This window comes from Corvus hawaiiensis, chromosome 30 (assembly GCF_020740725.1).
Source record: "Corvus hawaiiensis isolate bCorHaw1 chromosome 30, bCorHaw1.pri.cur, whole genome shotgun sequence".
NCBI classification, from domain to species: domain Eukaryota; kingdom Metazoa; phylum Chordata; class Aves; order Passeriformes; family Corvidae; genus Corvus; species Corvus hawaiiensis.
Window position 1 is genome coordinate 13,328,457 of NC_063242.1, and position 19,945 is coordinate 13,348,401.

At 37.7% G+C, this 19,945-nt stretch overlaps 1 protein-coding gene across 2 annotated transcripts in view; it reads right to left on the reverse strand.

The window, feature by feature from the left end:
* GNAL (G protein subunit alpha L) overlaps positions 1-19,945 on the reverse strand; it is a 185,252-nt gene that overhangs the window by 47,184 nt on the left and 118,123 nt on the right. For both annotated transcript variants that reach the window (XM_048289205.1, XM_048289206.1), the window contains exon 5: positions 9,534-9,631. In XM_048289205.1, coding sequence (XP_048145162.1) covers positions 9,534-9,631 — 98 coding nt within the window. The remainder of the gene's footprint in view (positions 1-9,533; positions 9,632-19,945) is intronic.

Sequence of the window (19,945 nt, forward strand, 5' to 3'; positions counted from 1 at the left end):
AGAATGTAGCAAATGTTTGTTCCCTGGCATCTGCCTCTTTAGAGAAAAGCTTTTCAAACCCAGGATGTTAGTGGTTAAAAGCAAGTTTACGGCAAAGTTGCTGCAAAAAAGGTTTCTAAGATCCTGACAATGTAAGGAAATAGGACAACCAACTAAATGAATATAAAAGTCATACTGGACAAACAAGTTCCTTTACCCTCGAAGCTTACTTCTGCATTTCCTGAGCAGAATAAACCCTTGTGGCAACACTGCTCTTTAGCATTCTACTGCTCTTTAACAAACTGTTTTTTAGTAATTGCTATAGTAGTGTCGGCAATTACACATCTGACACAGTTGTGCCAATAAATAAGTGGAGGCCAAGAAATTACACCCATGATGACCATTAAACTTCTTCACAATGTAGTTGGAAGGAAACTTACTAAAGAGTAACTATCCAAAATCTGTACTGTTGGACTTTCAGGATGCTAATGCCCAGAATGCAGATCTTCCCAAACTCATCCTTCTAAACCAAAAGAAAGGTAGTGAATCGCTCTTAAAGACGTAAAACAGCAAGGAGACAAAGGCAGGGAATAAAGAAATGTAGCAAGAGATTTTGGTCAGAAAATGTACCTAAGGGTTATTTTGATTTTCAATCCAATTAATTTACACAAACAAATATCTGAAAAACAACAAAAAAATAACTCCCAGCCTCCCTGCCGTGTTCATGAAAGAAAACCAAGACTGGAAAGTTGTTCTCAGAAAATCCATACAATTGATTCCAAGATTCAGCTTTTCCTGCATTAGCACTTATATATGAAAACTGCTTAAACTCATCTCTCTTTTTTGATTACAATTAATGGAATTAGCAGGGGAGTAGTAAAAGGAGGAACAACTAATTTTTGAACCAATTCTAGAATTAATGATCTTTTAGAAATTTTATTATTTGGTATGTCCATTAAACAGGATGTCTACTGATACGTCTTATACATATTTTCTTTTCCACTGCTTAATTTAGGCTCAAATTAAACTTTGTGTAGAACCCCACAATGTAACAAACAATTCTAATTAAATCAGAAAGAATACTATCACAAAAGACACAACTGAAACAATTTCTCTAAAGTCAAATAAACCTTTTAAAAATTCTGGCAGCATCACTGTTGTCTTGTACTAAAATGAACAAAATTAGCTTTAACTTAATTATGAGAAGTAGAGAGACATTCTTGAACTGCTTGGTTTCCCAGTCTGATTTGTCTTAAAATTGAGATTACAACCAAACTGATAAATACCGTGACTCAATTTTGGTTTAGTCTGAGGTGTAAAATTTATTTTTCAAGAATAGATGCTTAGTCTTTGGACTTTTTCAACACAGTATCAACTGTATTTTATTTTCTTATTTCTTAACTTCTGCATTCCACCACCTTTCTTTTTCCAAATCTGTCAGTGCAGCGTTAATTTAGAAAAACACCACCACCCGAACCCTGGCTTCTTGTAGATCCTAACATAAACAAGGCTGTGTACATATATTAGTGCAGAGGAGCCTGTGTATGCAGAGTCTGGCCAGTGAGCAGTTTCTTAAGGAAGAAATATGACTCTTGGTCTTTCTTTATCCTGTCATGTGAAACTGACTACTCAAAAAAAAAGAAAAACTGACCATCTCTAAGTGAAAAAATGCATATGGCATTTAAGAAAACTCAAACTTCAAGCGTAAATAATTTGACAGTATCCCACATAATGTGTCATTAAATTTTCAGTGCTCTTCTTTCTTTTTAAAGCATTCAGCTCACAGTTCTTATACAGTTGTTATATTAAATTTATTATGTAAACACACATTTCACAGTAGGTTAGGTTTAAAGTAACAGAATATGGAACACACCTTTTCTATGAGGCATAGTAAAAAAAAAAAATCCCACAGAAAAAACTTAAAATACATTCATGTTACATAATGATAAGCTTATTAATAAGGTGATGTATTCTTTAACCAACTAATCTCGGCCACTGAGAACAAGCACACACTCAACAATGAATTGTAAATGAACAGATTGAATTAAATTCTGTAGAAGTGGAATAAATGTAAATGACTCTCAATGTTCCCTGCAATATAATGAAGCTGGCTTTGGTCATAGTTTACTCTTTCTCCCACGCATACACTGAAAGAGTCCTAAACCAAGAACAGCACATAAATAACACCACAACTGACAGATTGACCCCCAGCTTCCCTCTGAAATCCACTCATAAATCCTACATCCAGATTCTAGATAACCAACATCGGCAGTTTTACTTCATTTGAAGACATTTTGAGATGCTGACAATGAACAATGATTCATAATCAGGATTTCTGGAGTTAAGCTGTATCAGCATATTTACTGTACTCTTTCTTTAACTTGCCAGTAGGAATACACCGGTTTTAAGATTCTCTTTATTGGCAGTTATCTGTACTCTAGATAAGAGACAAACTTTCAAGGCAACCTACAAATTATGCTGATTAACTTTGCTATTTTCCTTTCCTTTGTTTAAATAAGACCACGTATGATTTTAATATGCAAAATTCAAACAAAATGTCCCTCAGTGCAGTCCAGTCTTACAGAGAAGCCTTCCCTTCCTGCTGCTCAGTATCCCAGAGTCTGGTCATTTTTGCCATCACACTGGCCCACTGTGCCAGTTCACTGATTCAGCCCTGTACCAGTACCTATTCACATCTGCCCTCACTGCTGTGATGCAAAACAAATACAGTCTTTTCTCTTTTAGTAATAAATCCAACAGAAGGCTCTTTCTTTGTTATCAAGGATATTGATCCTTTAAGAGTGTATATGCTGAGGGTGACACTGAGCGTCTTGGTGCTTCAGCAGTCTTTTGCTCAGGCTCGAAAACCTCAAGTGTTGTATTGCAAACACAATTGCAAAAGTCTGCAGTTTAACTCTGCAGAAAGGATATGGAAAAACGTATCTCCAAATTAAATACAGGATACTAATAGAGAAAACTAAATGCAGGCAAGCTCAGCTGATGGACCTACTCACAATCCTCCAATTTGCTGAATTTCCAAACGAGGCTGAGTTGCTACGTTACAACAAAATGTCCTGCACCTATTATTGCCCTGTGTGCAAACAGTCAGGAAAAAAATTTAAGAAAAACATTCATCAGTTGTTCAGGAAAAACTGAAAAGTTTCATGACTAGGGGAGGAAAGAGCTGTTTCCTCAACAAAATAAAGCCAGCTTTGCTGTATTTTTTCAATGGAAACGAACACTGTCTAATAAAACATCTTAAAAAGAGTCTAAGTGTACTTTCATGCATTTGTCATAACTCTGCCTGGTCTTTAGATTTTATTACTCCTTTAAATTGCAGTTAAGGAATATTTTATGTTTATCTGCCTTCCACTTTCAACCTTTTTGCTCATTTTAAAACTGCAGGAAACGGACCCAGTCATACACAGAGAAGCATGTGGGAAATGTATGGTTTAAATTTATGTTTGAGCAGCCCATCTAGGGCTGCTTAAATAGTTCTCCAGCAGTAATTAGTTATTAAGAAAAAGTATTTGCCACATTTCTTTTAAAAGGCAGAGAAGGTGCTCTGTTTATGAACTATCTGCTATCTTACTTTTATATTTGAGAAGTGTTACTGTTTTCTCTAGGTATGGAAGCCATTTGTGAACTGAAGTGGCTTAAACATGGGGGTACATGCCTGTATGCCATTCTGGCTATTTGTGAATGGTGCTTTCATACTGCTTCATCCTCCAAACTGAAAATACAAAGGCATTTTGGAGGTTTCTCCAGCTGCTCCTTATTCCTATTTTTGTACTTCTAACTACTAGTACTATAACATCACAGTCACATCTTGACTACCAAAATTAAGACAGAACTGGTTAAATCGAATGATTTTTGTTTTGTTAGTGAAGGAAAAAAGGGGAACAACAACAAAAAAATCACAGCAACATATGAAAAGCTTATTTCATAGAATTCTCAGTACATATTTTAAGAAACTACAATTCTGCCTTGCAAGAGTGTGGTCTATTAGTTAGTAAATAGTGACAAACACAAGCATTACACACTGGTGAATGACTTCTGTCCTATCTGGCAACCACCTCCGTTTAGAAGACTCATCAGTGAGGCTAAAGTGATTACTCTATAAATATAACCTCTCCCTTTTTTTTTTTCTACCATTAAGTAACAATTTACTGGTTGGCTAAGGTTTATAGTTTAGATCAGGTAACTGGAGAAAACTTATTAATGAATTAACCAAACAAAATTTGCTTCTAACTTAAGCAATGAATTTTTAAGATTTGAAAGTGATACTGCATGAGAAAACATAAAAGGAAAAAATGAAGAAGCTTTATCATGACAATGAGTTGCTTATATATGAACCAGGAAAGAATTTTAGATGGAGGAAAATCATATTATGGTTTTCCTATATTACCATAAAAATTTAATTCTTAAAATCCAGTTACATGAAACATTTAGAATTAATACTTTTCCCTAATTTTTCTAAGTAAAAAGTATTTTGTCCTATATTTAATAAGCAGTTACCTTATCACTGCTTTTAATGATAATGTTCTCTAGATAACAACAGCAACAATAATAATAGTGGTTTAGCTTAATTTCTCATAAATCCATCCACATTTACTTCACCACCCCTTATGAAGAAAGAATATACGAATACACCTGACTGCAATGCCACACTAGACACAGGAAGCAGGGACTGCCAAGGTAGCTTTTCTGACCTCGGACTGTAAGAGGGAATTTAGTGATGACTATCTGCATGCCAAAAATTAAAGCTTATGTCTAGAAGAGCACAAGGAAAGTCAGAAATATGCTTGGTTTGAAGATGTGCTGCTGTTGAGAAAACAATTATCTTTTTTCTGGCATCAGGAGTTGAATCTGTGGACAACACCACAAAGAGTTGTTTGGTTTTTTTTAATTACTCCACCTAATACCAGGACAGACATCTCAGAAAACTGGCTGAAACCCTTCTCCTGGACAGAATAACTGCAAAGAAAAAGAACATGTGTGTCTTTTCCATCTCTATCAGCTCAAATATAAAATCAATTTTCTTTGGCCAAGAAAGAAACATCCTTTGTGTTTGCTTCCCTGAGAACTTGCATAATGAAGTTTTATTAGCCCAAATGTTTGCACAGAGACCAATTTAGGCCTTCACACTTAAGTATATCAGAAGTGGTATATTTTATCAGGGAACGAAGACTGATAGACACACTGGGACACCATTCTGGTTGAGGGCAGGGTTCCCTTAAATTCTTGGTCTACTTCCTATTCCACGGAATTCAGTGAGCTGAGTACTGAGCTTCCAGCCAGGGCCACTCATGCACACATGCTGCTATTTCTACGTGAATACAGTGAGACAAAATTCAACTCTGGAACCTTCTAATAAACCTGAAAGGAGTTGGTTTTTTTTTCTAACAACAACACCTTGAGCAAACTGTGTGTGACATAAAAATTGAATTGAATGTTCTACTTTCATCTTTTTTTTCCCCCTCCCAAAGTGCTTAGACGTCTTGTGCTCTAATACTACCACCTTTCCCTGACAATGTCTAAGCATTGTAAGCATCCCCACACCTTTTTTTGGATCACTGCAACTAATTTTAGCAAGTAAACTGACAGCTGAGTAACCAAAACTAAGTTAGCTCAATGCTTACTTTATTGAAACAACAGACAGACGTCACCAGACTGGGGGTGCCTGATATCCCCCAAGGATGACTGATATTCTGAATTGAAATTTTATACCTCTTCATTGCCACAAAAATTAATTTACTTAAATTTATGAAGTTTTTAAAGACATAATCAACTCACCAGCTTTTTTTTCTGTGTCCTTTTTTTAACTGAAGGCCATCATACCTGGACCTTTATTTGTTTTGATCTGTTCTACATTTATAGAACTTTTCTTAGAGGTTCCCTTCCATGAATACAATAAAATTTGGGTATTTGGTAACCAGTATGAAGAAACTGAAATATTAAAAATGGAGCTGTATTCATCTCATAGGAAAATAACTTTTAGAAAACTGTCCTAAAATCACAGGAAAATTCTAATTAACATGTTTCTGCCTGTTGTTTATATACTAGACAGTTCAATGCCGAAACTGCACTAAATCACAATCCGAAAGTCCCTTTAAACCTAGAATTTCCTGAATTTAAACTATGTGAATCTAGACAAAAAGAACAGTTCAAACAGAGTTCATATAAGTTAAAGTTAGATGGGAGATTTATCATCATAAACAACAAATCTGCTGAAATCTGGCTAAGTCAAATGGGGACACGACTAAATAAAATCAACTTTTCCAAGCAAGTATCAGTTTTTGAGATTAAATTTGAAATTTAACTTGTAAGAAATATTAAATCAGAAGACAGGGAAAACAATAACCTGTCAGTTTGATTATATTAATCTTGAAGAAATATATGAAGGTCATTAAGGAAAGAAGATAGTTGATGGCCATGCAATAATACCCCCTCCAAGAGTTACATAAATGCCTTTGTAGCTGGTGATAAGGAACAATCCTGGTCCTTGCTGACCTCTGGATTGGTCACAGATTTGTATTTGTTACAAATATCACATGATGCATCAATGTGATGTGTGCACTAAATGTGTTCCTTAACAATGAAAGAAGTGCAGATACATGAAGACTCATGTAAGAATATTAAAATGATTAAAATGATTAAATGAATGAGAATGAGGGACAAGCAGGCCCTCATCCTCATTCCTGTGAAGGAACAGTATCCTGGTAATTTGAAAAGGCATCGAGGATCAAGAAAAATCAACTTTCAGGCATAATGTAAATAAAAGAAATAAAAAAGACACTCTGTGTCTATTACCTCTGATTCCAGCAAAATACTTCTCCCACAGCAATAAAGAAAATTAGGTTAAGTTTTAAAAATACAGAAGCTCTGAACTGTAGCCAAATTAAACTATTCCAAAATACACTGTATTTGTAACTCATGTAACAGTCAGCAAGTTTGGCCGCTGACATTATAATTTGCTAATAATGCTTTTCAGTATTTTTAAGTCAGCCACCCAACTTGTAGTCCAATGATATTTATAACACATGCTGGGATTTTTTAGGTTTGGCTTTGTGTTTTTTTAAGCTTAGACATAAGTGGTGACCTACTGATAATGTTCTTCCTTCACTACCAAGCAAAAGATTAGGGTTTAGCTGATGGCAAGGGATGCTTTCTCCTAAAGCCAGTGTAATGGGAACACTGCAGATGTTTCAAAATCCTGCAGTAAGCATGTGTATCAGCATTACACTCCTTCCCTTTTGCCCTTCACCAGTTAAAGATGACCTGGACAGGTTCTGAGAGAAATGCCACCAGCTCCTGCTGAGCCAGAAAATAGCACCCTCACCCTCAGTATTTTCTAAGTGCATTAAAGAACTGGTGTGTGGGTATCAGAACTGTATTTGCAACCTCTGCTCACAAGCTGTCAGTTATGAGGAGGATGTGACCCCACCACCCTGAGAAACCTCCATCCGATGCTAGCACAGAAATGTTTTTCTGGGTAGAGGGGCAGATAAAAGTTGGGTGCATTTTTAGCATCTTTCTTTCAAGATTATACTTCAGTGTTTTAAATCATCAATACCTGTGAGAAAAAGGCTGTTTGCTCAGATCTGTGACACTGCTGTTCCTGACTTTCAAGTTTCTGCTCTAAGACTGAAGGTGTGTAAACAAGGAGAAGTCACTCAGCTGTTACATTTTCACGTAGATCGTGACATGAAAAGCACAGATACACTCAAGGAATATTTAAGTATCAAATGATACTTCATAAAGGGTCTTGAAGGTGAAGAACTATGCAAATGTACTTACTACTATAACAAATAATCTCAGAATAAAGAAAAAGCAATCCAGTTACAAGATATGGAGGGAAGAGCCATAGAAAAAAACCTATTAAAATTCCTTTAACCTTTTACAGAAAAAAAGTAAACTAGGACTTAGTTTTATGTTCCAAGACAGTGGACTTAATTCTAGATCAAATTTTTTTCCTCATTTTTGTTTTGATTTTGGACATGAGACCTAACATTCTTCTTGTCAAAGCCTATACATAGGCATAATTTTTTTTAAGGGAAAGCACACTACCATTGGCACTATAATTCAGTGTATTCCTGGTTTTGTCTGGCCCTTTCAGTACCCTTTCTCACAGCAGGATTGTGAGACACATCGACCCTTGCTGATCACAGAAGCAAGGTTCACATTCATTCATTTTAAATATGTACCATTATTCTATTTTCTTGGTCTGATGTTTCATTTGAGTGTGTGAATAGATATGATAAACAGTCAGTCTGCACTTTTCAGCAAGCACAACTCAGATCTGTACTATGGTGGCGGTGAGTGAGGGCAGAGAGGAAACCCACTGATTACAATTTGGGACAGCTGTCTAAGTCTCTCTGTGTACCACCACTGCTTTAATTTCTAGCTACTCTGACTGTGAGCAAATGCCCAAGTTTTGGTAAATGCACTGAGGTCAAATGAGTTCCTTCATACATGTATCTAATTTTCCCTTGCTTCTATGTGCAGATGAATCATTTTTTCTCAAAAGTGGTCTGGAAAGAGGGAAAATAAACTATGACCTGCAACACTGAAATTCCCCACTGTGGCAGAAGCGTGACAAGTCCTTTAGCAAAATGGACCTTTTCCTCTGCTTCAGGCTCAGCACCAAGAGCAGAGAGGAGAGAAGAGCAAAACACTGAGTGCTAGAACAGATTTGTGGCATTGCTGCTGACCATACTGCCAATTCGACAAATCATAACAGAAAACCCTACATCACATAGCAACTGTATGAGTATATATTTTTGCAATAGCAGTTCAAATGAAATGTATATTTTCGATCGAAATCTAATTCAGACCTGTGTTACTATCGAGGACAGCTGAATTTGTAGCACTTGCAGTGTTGAGACTATTTTTTGAATAATAGGTCTTCATCACTGTCCTATGTATTTATGATTTGCACCTTGACAATCTACTACAATTCTCAAAACATTTCTGACCAGACTGAACCTGTTTACAGATTTTGACTGTGTTACTTACACATGTGCTGCTTCACTTTGAAGGACAGAATACCAAATGTACTACTGTCTTTAGTTAAATACTGCTTATAATTTTTTTCCACCTAGAAAATATATTAGTAATGCAGGTATGCATCTGGTTATGTAAATGTCTCAGAAGTTTTAATGGATTTTGAAAAGACAGAGTAATTTCAGCACTGTCTGGGTCTCACAATTTTAAACAAAGGATTCTCCTTAGATTGGCTCAACATTTTTCAAACTTAATAGTTTCAACTGAAATGATTTTATGTAAATCAATCTTGAGTGGAATAAAGATACTTAAAGTTATTTGATTTTTCATACTTATCTTTATTGGGTGTGAAATATTTGAGGCAGAATATTAAGTTGTATAATAATGGCAAACCATGATAATCAATTAATTTTACTACACATGCTCCACCTATACAGAGAATGAAAATGTTAATTCCTACACTGAATCTCACTGATATAAGTACATTTTCTAACTTGTTATAGGTGATCATATTCTTGGCTATAAATGTCATAAAAAGAAATACTTACTACTGTGCACAGTCAATCAGCTGATACTCGTTTGACCTCTCAAAGCATGCCTTTACACCTTCGTCATCCCAGAGCTTTTTTGCGTGTTCAAAGAACTCCTGAAAATTGGAAAAGTAATAAATAAGAGAACATTTCTCAATTTTTGCAATCCCCAATCTGCGCTGTTCCTTCCCCCAATGCTCATGCTTTATGCTTTGCAGAATGATAGATTATACACTTACAGAAGAAAAGCTATAAGCATTTATTAGCAAAATTGCAATAAATTATACAAAACATATGGCTGCTGAGAGTTTCCAGCACATGACATAATAATGATATATAATGAAGACTGTCTTCAAAATTCATGCCAGTCCATATATAAAATTTACTGTAAGTACAAAAGTTACCTAGAAGCATGTTCACTTCATTTTTAACTGAATTTATGCGACTGTCATGGAAAAGGCATAAAAGCGATGCAAAAAGCTGCTCGGTGTATAAACATTAGCTTCCCAGAGAAAGAACCAGACTGTAACTTTAAAAAGATGGCGCAATTTTTCCTGAAAAACACAACTTTCTGCTACTTGGTATTTTCTCATGCAATATAATAACTTGATTTCAAGACTTTCAGAGTCTTTGCTCAACACCGCTTCCTCCTAACAGCTGCCTGGCACAACGTGCTTTTCCTAGCAGCTACCCCAGGCTACTCAATCCAGAAATATCTGCCAGAAAGCTTGTTTCAGAATTATTTGAAAGAGGAACCAAAGCCATCCTTCGTACTGGTGAAGCCACAGCCAAATGCATGCAGAGAGGTAGGTCCAACCCTGCCTGCTGGCTCCTTCGTTTCTCCAGCCCCAGCTCTAGGGACTCAAAGATCCAGCTTGTTTTAAAGCTGGGAGTCCATTTTATGTTATATCATTACTGGTGACACCGTAACAGTTTTTCTAGCTACATGGTTCTAAATTCAAATGAAGGATGTTTAGATGAATTAGTATTTCCTTTATTATATGGCTCTTTCCTCCCTCAAACAAAATTGTTAAAGCAACACGTCAACTCAAACAGAGAAGTTGTTTTCTTAACACCTCAACACTGCTAATAAATCACCGGAGTCCTTTGGTTAGTCACAAATTTGTGAAGCCTAACAAATTGCTTTTCCACAGTTCAATTTGGCTCTGTGTAAAATGGGTGTAATACCACTATTCACTTCATGCTCTTGTCAAAATTTTACATAAACATCTGAATTCTGAAACTTTCTTAAATTGCTCGTCAGTCTCTCCCCACATCTTTTCAGGATTAAAAATTTCTCTCAAAAGACAAATCTCACAGTGAAAGATCTTGGCAGCACAGTGAGTTCACTTTTACTTTGCATGGGTTTCCCCACCCTGCATGCCATCCCTGCGAGGTGTCCCAATAGGTGACACTTTGCCCATCAGCCAATGCCTCTGACCTGCTGGTGACATTTTCAGGGAAAGAAAAAACACAAGATTTTTGGAACTTACTAGTACCCAAAATTTAGATAAGCTTTGAACATGACTAGAGAGGTCCTGAACAACCTCAGAAATGCCTTTTTTTTTTCCCAACTATACCATACACAATGCAGAGAGGGAGAAAATTCCAGTCTTTAAGAACTTTTGAAAATGTTAGAGAAAAGAATATACTAAAGCAGGCATAAAAAACCTTCGCAGAAAGTCTTGGAAGAAGAGAGGAAGTAACACTAGAGATTGGCAGATGCTTATACTGCCCTTGAAATTTATTCCTTTGCTTGGTGAGGATGTGTTTATTCATCAGTCTTTGTTATTTTAATGACTTATGTAATGATTGTTTTAAATGCTGCAGATCCACCTTTTGAAGTGATGCTACAGCTATTATAAACTCTCTGTTCCTACAGCAGAAAAAAAGCAAAACCAAGCTCAACCCTAACAAAAAACAAGCTCAAGAAAGGACAAGATATCAAACTAAAGTAGAAGTAGAAAGCGGATGCACATAACAGAGAGAACGACTACAAGAAAAAGAAAGAACTGGAAAAGCCAAAATGATTAATACCAGAAACCATGGAGCATTCCTCAAATATGAAGCTTATGCTTGATTGATACTTGGGGCATCAGCTGAACACGTCTCACTTGCTGGCATCTTTGGCCAAAGAAAAGCACTGCCTTCTCAGTGGAAGGAGTGAACTGTGGGTGAGTGTCAGGTCCCGAGGCAGAAGGAGCCAGCTCTCCATGCCCTCAGATGGGAGCAATATCCAACTCAGCCCTTCCTCCCACAGGCACTCGCTGCTGCAGGTGTGGGGTCTGAGCACAGTGCAGCTGCCTTCCCCTCCTCCCCATCTGGGAGTGGGAATTCCCACCCACCCAGAAAGGCATCTCTAAGGGAAACAAACATGTAAAAAACAGTCCCATTCAGCCCCACAGGGCCTACAGGAAGGGGAGGGGATGAGGAGGAGGTCAGAGTAAAGGTATCCTTTGCTGCAGGGTGGGATGGATTGAGATCAGTTGAAAATGTACATAAGGAAGTAAACAAGCAAACAAACAAATAAAGTTGCATAGCTACAGTAGTTCCTAACTTCACTTCTGCTTTTACATCCTCTGTATAAGCTTTATTTACTCTTAAAAATCTCTTCTGAAAAAGAGGCAATCATTTCAGCTCAGCTTCTTGAGACCCTACAAATATCTTGTAAATACAAGGTTTCCATATCATATGCTTCAAATATTTCCACCTGACCATTATATCTCAAAGCAGTCTATTTAAAACAACTTCCAGACTTCTAGTCCAAAGCAAATCCTATAAAACAGAGCAAATATACTTCCCTCATTAAAATGTACCGATCTACTGCAGAGGAGTACGCTTGCCTGCAAATTGCCTCCCACACAGCCAGCTACTCGATCCTTCCTTCCCAGGTGACTAAAGCCTTCCAGAAAAATCCTGCTTCATTTCAAGATGCCAAGTACCATGATCCAACTTTTCACGCTTGTTTTTAACCCCTCTCTCCTCTGCTGTAAGTTCTTCAGTATTTTTTCTGCTCATCTGCATAAGGCCCCCATCGCCAAGCACAGAGGAGGGTTCTGCACATGGCAAACATACCTGGATGCCAGCCTCCTCTACCTCACAGGACAACATCCAGACAGTAGTTACCATGTTAGCTTCAACCCTTGCAATCAAGACCCTTTTGTCTGACCAGCCTTGCAACAACCTTCCCCTCCCCTCAATCCTTATGACTCATTCCTATGAATCCCAACGCTTGTCACTTCTTCCTCCTTCCTCTGGCCATGGCCACATTGTGGCCACCTTAATGGCAACCAGGCCCTGGTGAGGGCTTTGGGCTCTGCCTGCCCTGCAGCACCTGCTCTGGTGCTCCTTGGGTGGCAGCCACAGTTGGCAATCCCTGCCACAGGGAAAAGCCAGGGTAATTCAAAGGACAGAGAATTCAGATTTGCTCCAGCAGGTAAGGGAAGATGGGCTAAAACTTTTTAAAATGTTATCTTAGGTCAGGAAAACACAAATAAGGTTTTTAAGACTAAGTTATGACCTTAGTAGCTTTACATTCTAAATTGGCCAAACTGAAGACTTTCCTAAAGGTGTGGCTTCTGGAAAGTGGCTTTTCAGTTCTTAGAAGTCACAAGCCAGGTCCTTTAAGAAACCTCAACTGAGACAGAAGAAGACAGGAACATGGTAAATCACTTGGGTAATCTGATGCACTGTATTTACAAGCACGTATAGTTGACTTCTATGAGATCAAAGTCACCAAAATCTACTAAAAATATTTAGTATACTGAAGAGAAGCAGGAAATAATGTACTGTGCCTGAAAGAAGAAAACCACCTACGTCATGACCAAACAGAACAGCTGCTTCACCCGAACTCTTCCTTATGGACGGAGCCATACTAACAGTTGCACCTATTAATATACATATAAAACAAAACAATCAATATATTTTTAATATAGTATTTTAATTGGAGCATTAAAGAAGTAAATGATAATGCTTTAGGTCTCACAAGTTACAGGTGTCATGAATTACAGATACTTTTTACATTGCACACATTAATTTACACCATTTATCTAAGAATTTATAGCAATCACTAGACCACAGAAAAATGAAGATGTGACACACAACATCTCAAATATTTATTAATATAAAACTATTTGGAAGTTTTCCACTCTTCCTGAGACAATCCAAAACCTCAGCCCTGCATTCCTGACCCTCCTTCTCAGTAGAAGATATATTTTGCTATAAATAATCAAACATCATCTAAAAATCATGAAGAGCCAAAAGCAGGTTACAATTACTTTTTTTTAAGAAGAAAATAAGCTAAGATGTACATAAATGTAAAAACACCCTGAACTGATATCACTGATATAAACAACAGCCTATTTTTACTGTGTTTTAAAAAGTCTTGTAAAAATATTTTTACTCACCTAATTCAGGGAAAAATTTCTAGATTCAATGTATTTCCATACATAGCATTCCAAGAAAACAATACAGGTAACAAATGCAATGTACTACAGCTAAGCCTCAGGGCACTGTTTTTCAACTTTGTCTTACTAGAAGTTACAGCTTGCTCTAGAAATTCAATTTTCCTTATTTTGGAAATAAACTTATTTATTGATAGGTTACCTTAGAAACCTCCTCCCTCTCATAACTCCTACAAAAAATTTTCAAGTAGCTAAGAAATGGACTTATTTCGCTTTTTAGATGACTAAATTTGGAATAAATACTAGTGATGATTAAACAATGACATATCTTCATGAACAGATCTTAATGCATTTTGGAGACAAAACTTTTAATCTAACTTCTTTGCAAACCACAACAGTTCATGTTAGGTCAGGAAAACAATTTTTATTCTACTAAGATTGTTTCTGCCTTCCTTCTGGATGGAGCATACATTTAATAGATATCCTGATGTCACCTTTCAGTCTCCCAGAAACTGGAATGTGGAAGGCTCCACTGTATTTTCTACTTCTGTTAATACATTGTAAACATGGAAACAACTGCTTAGATCAATGTGAAGTCGATCTCCCTCAAGCCAAAATTTATGCTCTTATTCTCCTAAGCTTCAGGACTGTAAGACAATTTCTCATCTAAACCACAGATTAAACCTGTCTGATTTCCTGACAACCACTTAAAGAAGTGGCAAATGTTACACATTTTCATAGTTCTGCCATTGTGGGTGTGAAATGAAATCATCACTTCTATTCTGAATTTCAGTTACTACTTCTTCTCCCATGTACTTAACCAAACAAAAAGTAAATCACACAACGCATTAAAAATTCCCACCTAACACCTCCCTAACTCCCAATGACAACTGCAGTGCAAGATGATCCAGAGAATTAAATCACACAGGAAGGGAGGTATGTGCCTCTCCACTGAGCAGGGTACTTGTACTTCCCATAGTGCAGGGGGCATGTGTATATATATACATATACAGGCAGTCCCAATCTCCCATCCACTGAACTATGGAAACATTTTGTGGAATAAAAGAGTGACAGCTGATGGGAAACACTTTAATACCCTAAGGATGACACCCAGTGGAGTCAAACGAAGGGTGTATAGGCAAACAACCGGCAGCGTTTTCTAAAAGTGGCATGCTTGACTCTGCAATTCAAACAATATCATTTGAAGCATCCTTTTCTGTACCAAATCTGAGGTCAAAACGGAACCAGATCCATTGGCCTGCAGCCCAAGACACGGAGCATGACAGCAACAGCAAACAGCCGGATGCTGTGCAGTTACAGGGGAGGACAGACAGCAACGTGGTCTGGGAGAGATGACTGGGAGGAAGAACTCTAACCTACCACTTTCATCACCTCCCACTGAGCTGTGAGGAAGCCTTTTTTCATGTGGTGCCCAGGGGCTGATCAGAAGTGACTGCACTGTGGGTGAAGGGAAGCTCAGCTGAGCTCCCCCTCATGCTCCAGAAAACTTCATGGCTCCAGGGGGGCCGTCTGCTGCCGCCCTGGCAGATGCCACAAATCTGATCAGTGTATCAGTGTTCTGTTGGGGTTTGCAGCATAAGCCTTGGAAAGTAACAGAAGAACGGCAATTAAAAAAGTTTGTATTTGAGCCAAGTACACACCTAGAATTTATCAGTATGAAGCAAAAACTACTTTTGTGGCTCCAGGACTCTCTTGCAAGCCTCTACAGTCTCTACTCACTGTAGACAGTCTTCATTTTGAGAGCCTGACTTTATCCTAACCCAGTGTTTAACTGTGGTGGTTGTAAACTGATGCTCCAAGAAACCCGCGAGAGACAGTGAGCAACAATTTGCCCCAGTGACTCCAAGTATTACTGGTTTGCTCCTACCAAGTGTAGCAACTAATTTTCTATTAAAACTGCTCTTCATCCCCAAACATCTACTGAGTGCTAATGCAGGCAGTGTCAACAAAGAAATTTTAAATGGATTTAATGACTGGGTGAAGTACCAGGTAAGGCACCCAAGAGAGAAGAAAGCCTGCTCAGTTACCTCTTCCACAAACAAGTACAGTCTCTTGATAATCAGCCTCTTGTTTACAAGTTAAAAGTGTCCCTTATGGTTCAGTCAGCTCTCCTTAATCCTTTATGAAATATTCTGCCTAACAAGGGACCTGTTTTGTTGTAGATATACAAAATGCAGCTGCTCAAACTCCTAATGCCCGCAAAGAAGACAGGCAAACAGTTACAATTTAAAAACAAAAGCAGAATACATGACTTGAGTTTCCACAACAGCAGTGTTGTCAAAACCTTCACTGGCACCAAAGCAATAGCATGAGAAACACTGCAACCACATAGGGAGGGGTGCCCAACTGGCACACAAGGACCATGCTCAACAGTACGGTTCAGATGCTTCTAAAGAACTTACAGTAGATTAATTATACAGAAACCTTTAGGAAAAGTACAACCTCCACCCCCTGCAAAGTATTTTCTGTTGTAATTCGTGGGTGTGCAATAATCAATGCAATTACTCTGCTAGTTAGTGACTCATTCTGATAGGCACAGCAGCAGTTTGGCCTCTAACCCTCCTCCAAAACCTAACTTCGGATCTGTCCAAGAGAATTACAGGATAATACATCCAGATCTACCTCCTTTTCACTGTACACATTTTGCCTTTTTTTAGGCTGGATGCAACAGTCTTCAAGCACAATCCATCTGCACTAAGCGTAACCTCAGTTCACTAGAGCTGAACTTGGGAGGATGGCAAACACCACCTTCAGAGAACACAACCTGTGTTGGGGCATCTTATATTCCAAGAAAACAAAATTAGTTTATTAACTCCTAGGAAAATCTTATCCGACTTGCAAGTATAAGGAAAGAAGTTGGGGCAACAAACAGAATTTATAAATGCAAAAAAGCACCATTTTCACATAACCACCACATGTCACCATGTGACACCATTAGACAAAATGCATCAATTGTGGAGCTCGCTGACAGTGTTCAAAAAACCACGAGTGCAACCAGCACAGATATATTCTACATCCCTTTCTTGAACTATTTCTGTGACTTCACTTTTAAGGTCTTACTCTACACTAAATTTCCAAGAAGTGTGTGCAGTTGAGGTATCAGCCTGATTGCCCTAGCAGTTCTATTTATGCCTGCTGGAAACACATTCCATCTGCCATCTTATTTTAGAGAAATCAACAAGTTCAACTTTCGTAGACCACAAAACTCATCTGCAAGGTCTGAGAAATATATTAATACATGCTTCAAACTTGTATCTGTCGAACACTAAAAAAAGATCTGAAAGGTCTTTAGACCATACTAGCAAAAATAATAACATGATTTTGTGCTTTTGTAATATTTTGAGGTCAGCTCTGTGGGTTAGATATGCTTCATATCTTATAAGAATGCATTATAAGTCAAAGAACAGTTCGATGTTTTTCCTTCACTACCTGTTAAATAGTGGCACTTTTTTCTGAGCTAGACAACAAAGCTTTTATCACACTAAACCCAAAACCCTCTGATTCAGTCTTCTAGTTTCCATTTTAACTGTGTACTTCAAGTTTTAGTCTGCCATCACAAATCCTTGAACGTTGCTGCCTTCCTGCTATTTTAAGGGGCCACCAAGCTCTCAACTAAGAAAAGCAGGAGAGATAATTTAAGCAAATTACTTAGTGTATATAGTGCCTAAAAAATGTGTCAAGCACGGCAAGCTCACGCACATTCTTTTCCTTGAAATTATGTTGGTTTCGGAGAGTCAGGACCTCTCCCTGAATGTACATAAAAGCTCTTCATTTGAAAAAAACCCCCACCCCTCAAATTATTTGTGGAAATAAAGGTGCGTTACACAATCCGACAACGTTGCTGCCCTTTGCATTTCTGAAGCACTTGTGAAAAGAAAAATGTAGGTACCATTATAATTCCCTCAAGGAAAATTTTTTTGTGGACAACAGATGATGACAAAGCATGAAATTAATCTGCGAATGCTGAACAAGATGCAAAAAGACTGAAAGATATGTAATGACTTGACAAAGATTTGGGAGCAGGTGGTTTATCCCTGTTATCAAGATGCTGCTTACACAGTTTTCTTTGTAGAGCACTGAGCCTTGAAACTGGAAAAAATACTGAAAAACACATAATCTGTATGTCACTCATACTGGGAGATGTTTGCTTGCTGTTTGTTTATTAAAAGCAATAATGGCACAACGAAAATGTACAGATTCTGTATGTCAAAATTTGTATCTTAATCTGACTAGGTAAGACTAAACAGACCAGAGTCCATGTGGCAAAAAAGACAGCAAATCAGCCCACAGCACTTTTGTTACTGCTTCTGGTTCTGCAATCATTTAACTCCTGGGCCTTTGCAATGAACACCATACTCAATTTTAAGTCAATATAACATCCAGTCGGTGAATATGTACAAATCACTCTGCAATCCTTGATGAAGGGACTGTTATGGAAGTGAGAAGTGCTGCTGTTAGACATTTATTATAAAGTGGTAAACTTGAGGCATTTAATGGCAGGAAATATTATCAAGATTTTTATTCTCAAAACACTGGGGAATAACAATAATTTACATGCTGTAACATGGCAGAATTGGATGTGAATCCTCCCCGATTTTAAATCACAAGTAGCTTTGTATTAGATCACATTTTTTGTTAGCTGTATAGTAAGGCAGTTGTCTATTCCATGCCACAATGTATTTGGGCACAAATCTGTAAAAAAAAATGGAGATCCTCCAGTGGATTGTTATTTGACTGAGTAGTGAAAATCACAAAGTTAATTCTCACCCTCTGCTTTGAAGAGATAAATCTAAATGTGCTCTTTGTCACCTTTTGACATTGAGAACCTGACCCCCTATTCAAGTTCCTCCTGCGTGTTTTCAGCCCTTCTTCCAAGTCTGCCTCTGTTGTCATTTCTCAGAGGGTGGGGACTCCCCCAAAGAAGTCAAATCAGTGGACTACAACGCCGAGGGAGGCAGCTCTTCCCCGTCCCCAGGCAGTTCCCCTGCCCTGCCCATAGGGCACCCCTGCTGCTTCTGTAAATACAGTTTCAGAGTGAAGACAAGTGTCCAGCGAGCTGTAAAAACACAGGACTGCAGCCTCTAATTCTTCCAGTATGAAAAGTTTCTACTAATCCCAGCTTCAACTGTTTTCCTTACACCAGTTTTGACGGTCATACAGCAAGGAACTATTTCATGCTCTAATATGCACTTTATTATTTGAAAGTGATTTCCTACCAGACAAGTGGTTTGCAAGGACAGAGAACTCTCATTTCCTTTTACAGATTTGATTCGGAAATAAATGCTGGCAACATCATGTGACAAGGCGGCAGCATCCACAACTTGAGCAACTCTCAAAATTGGATCAGAAAGTAATGGAAAAGCCAGCCTGCTGCTACGAGATCTATTTAGCACCCTACTCCTCTGCCCAAGTTTTATCTAAATTCTTCAGCATTATCTTTCTTCTTTTGACACTTCTTCCTGTCCTTATCCATGTGCAAAAACCTAGCTTCAGCACACTAACTTATTCATTCTTAAATATTTATAATAGTAGGAAAAGGAAATACAAGTCTTTATTATATCTCTGTGGCTAACCTAAATTAAGTTTCAGGAAGCTTTTTTTAAAAAATTAACAACCACAATTGTAGATACAAGTATATGAATAAGGATTTCCTATGAAAAGGGAAAAATTTTGTCTTTTCTACCTGATAGCTGTTGCCTTTTAGAGCTATTCTGGGAAATGACTGGATACAACTGCATGAACTATATGAATTTTGGCTATACGAATGTAATATATTTTAAAGGAACCCCAGAGTTTGAAGATACGCTTGCAACGTTTATGGATGCAGAATTACTCTATCTTATTATTCAGTAAGATTAAGGTGTCTTAATAATACTCTGAGAAGTAATACAAGTAAATGTAAGTAAATCTTGGCTGCAATTTATGTAACTTTCGACATTTTTCTAATGCCAGTTCCCACAACTGTAGTGCTGATAAGCCCCAGAAATCAACCTTTTCAGAATAATT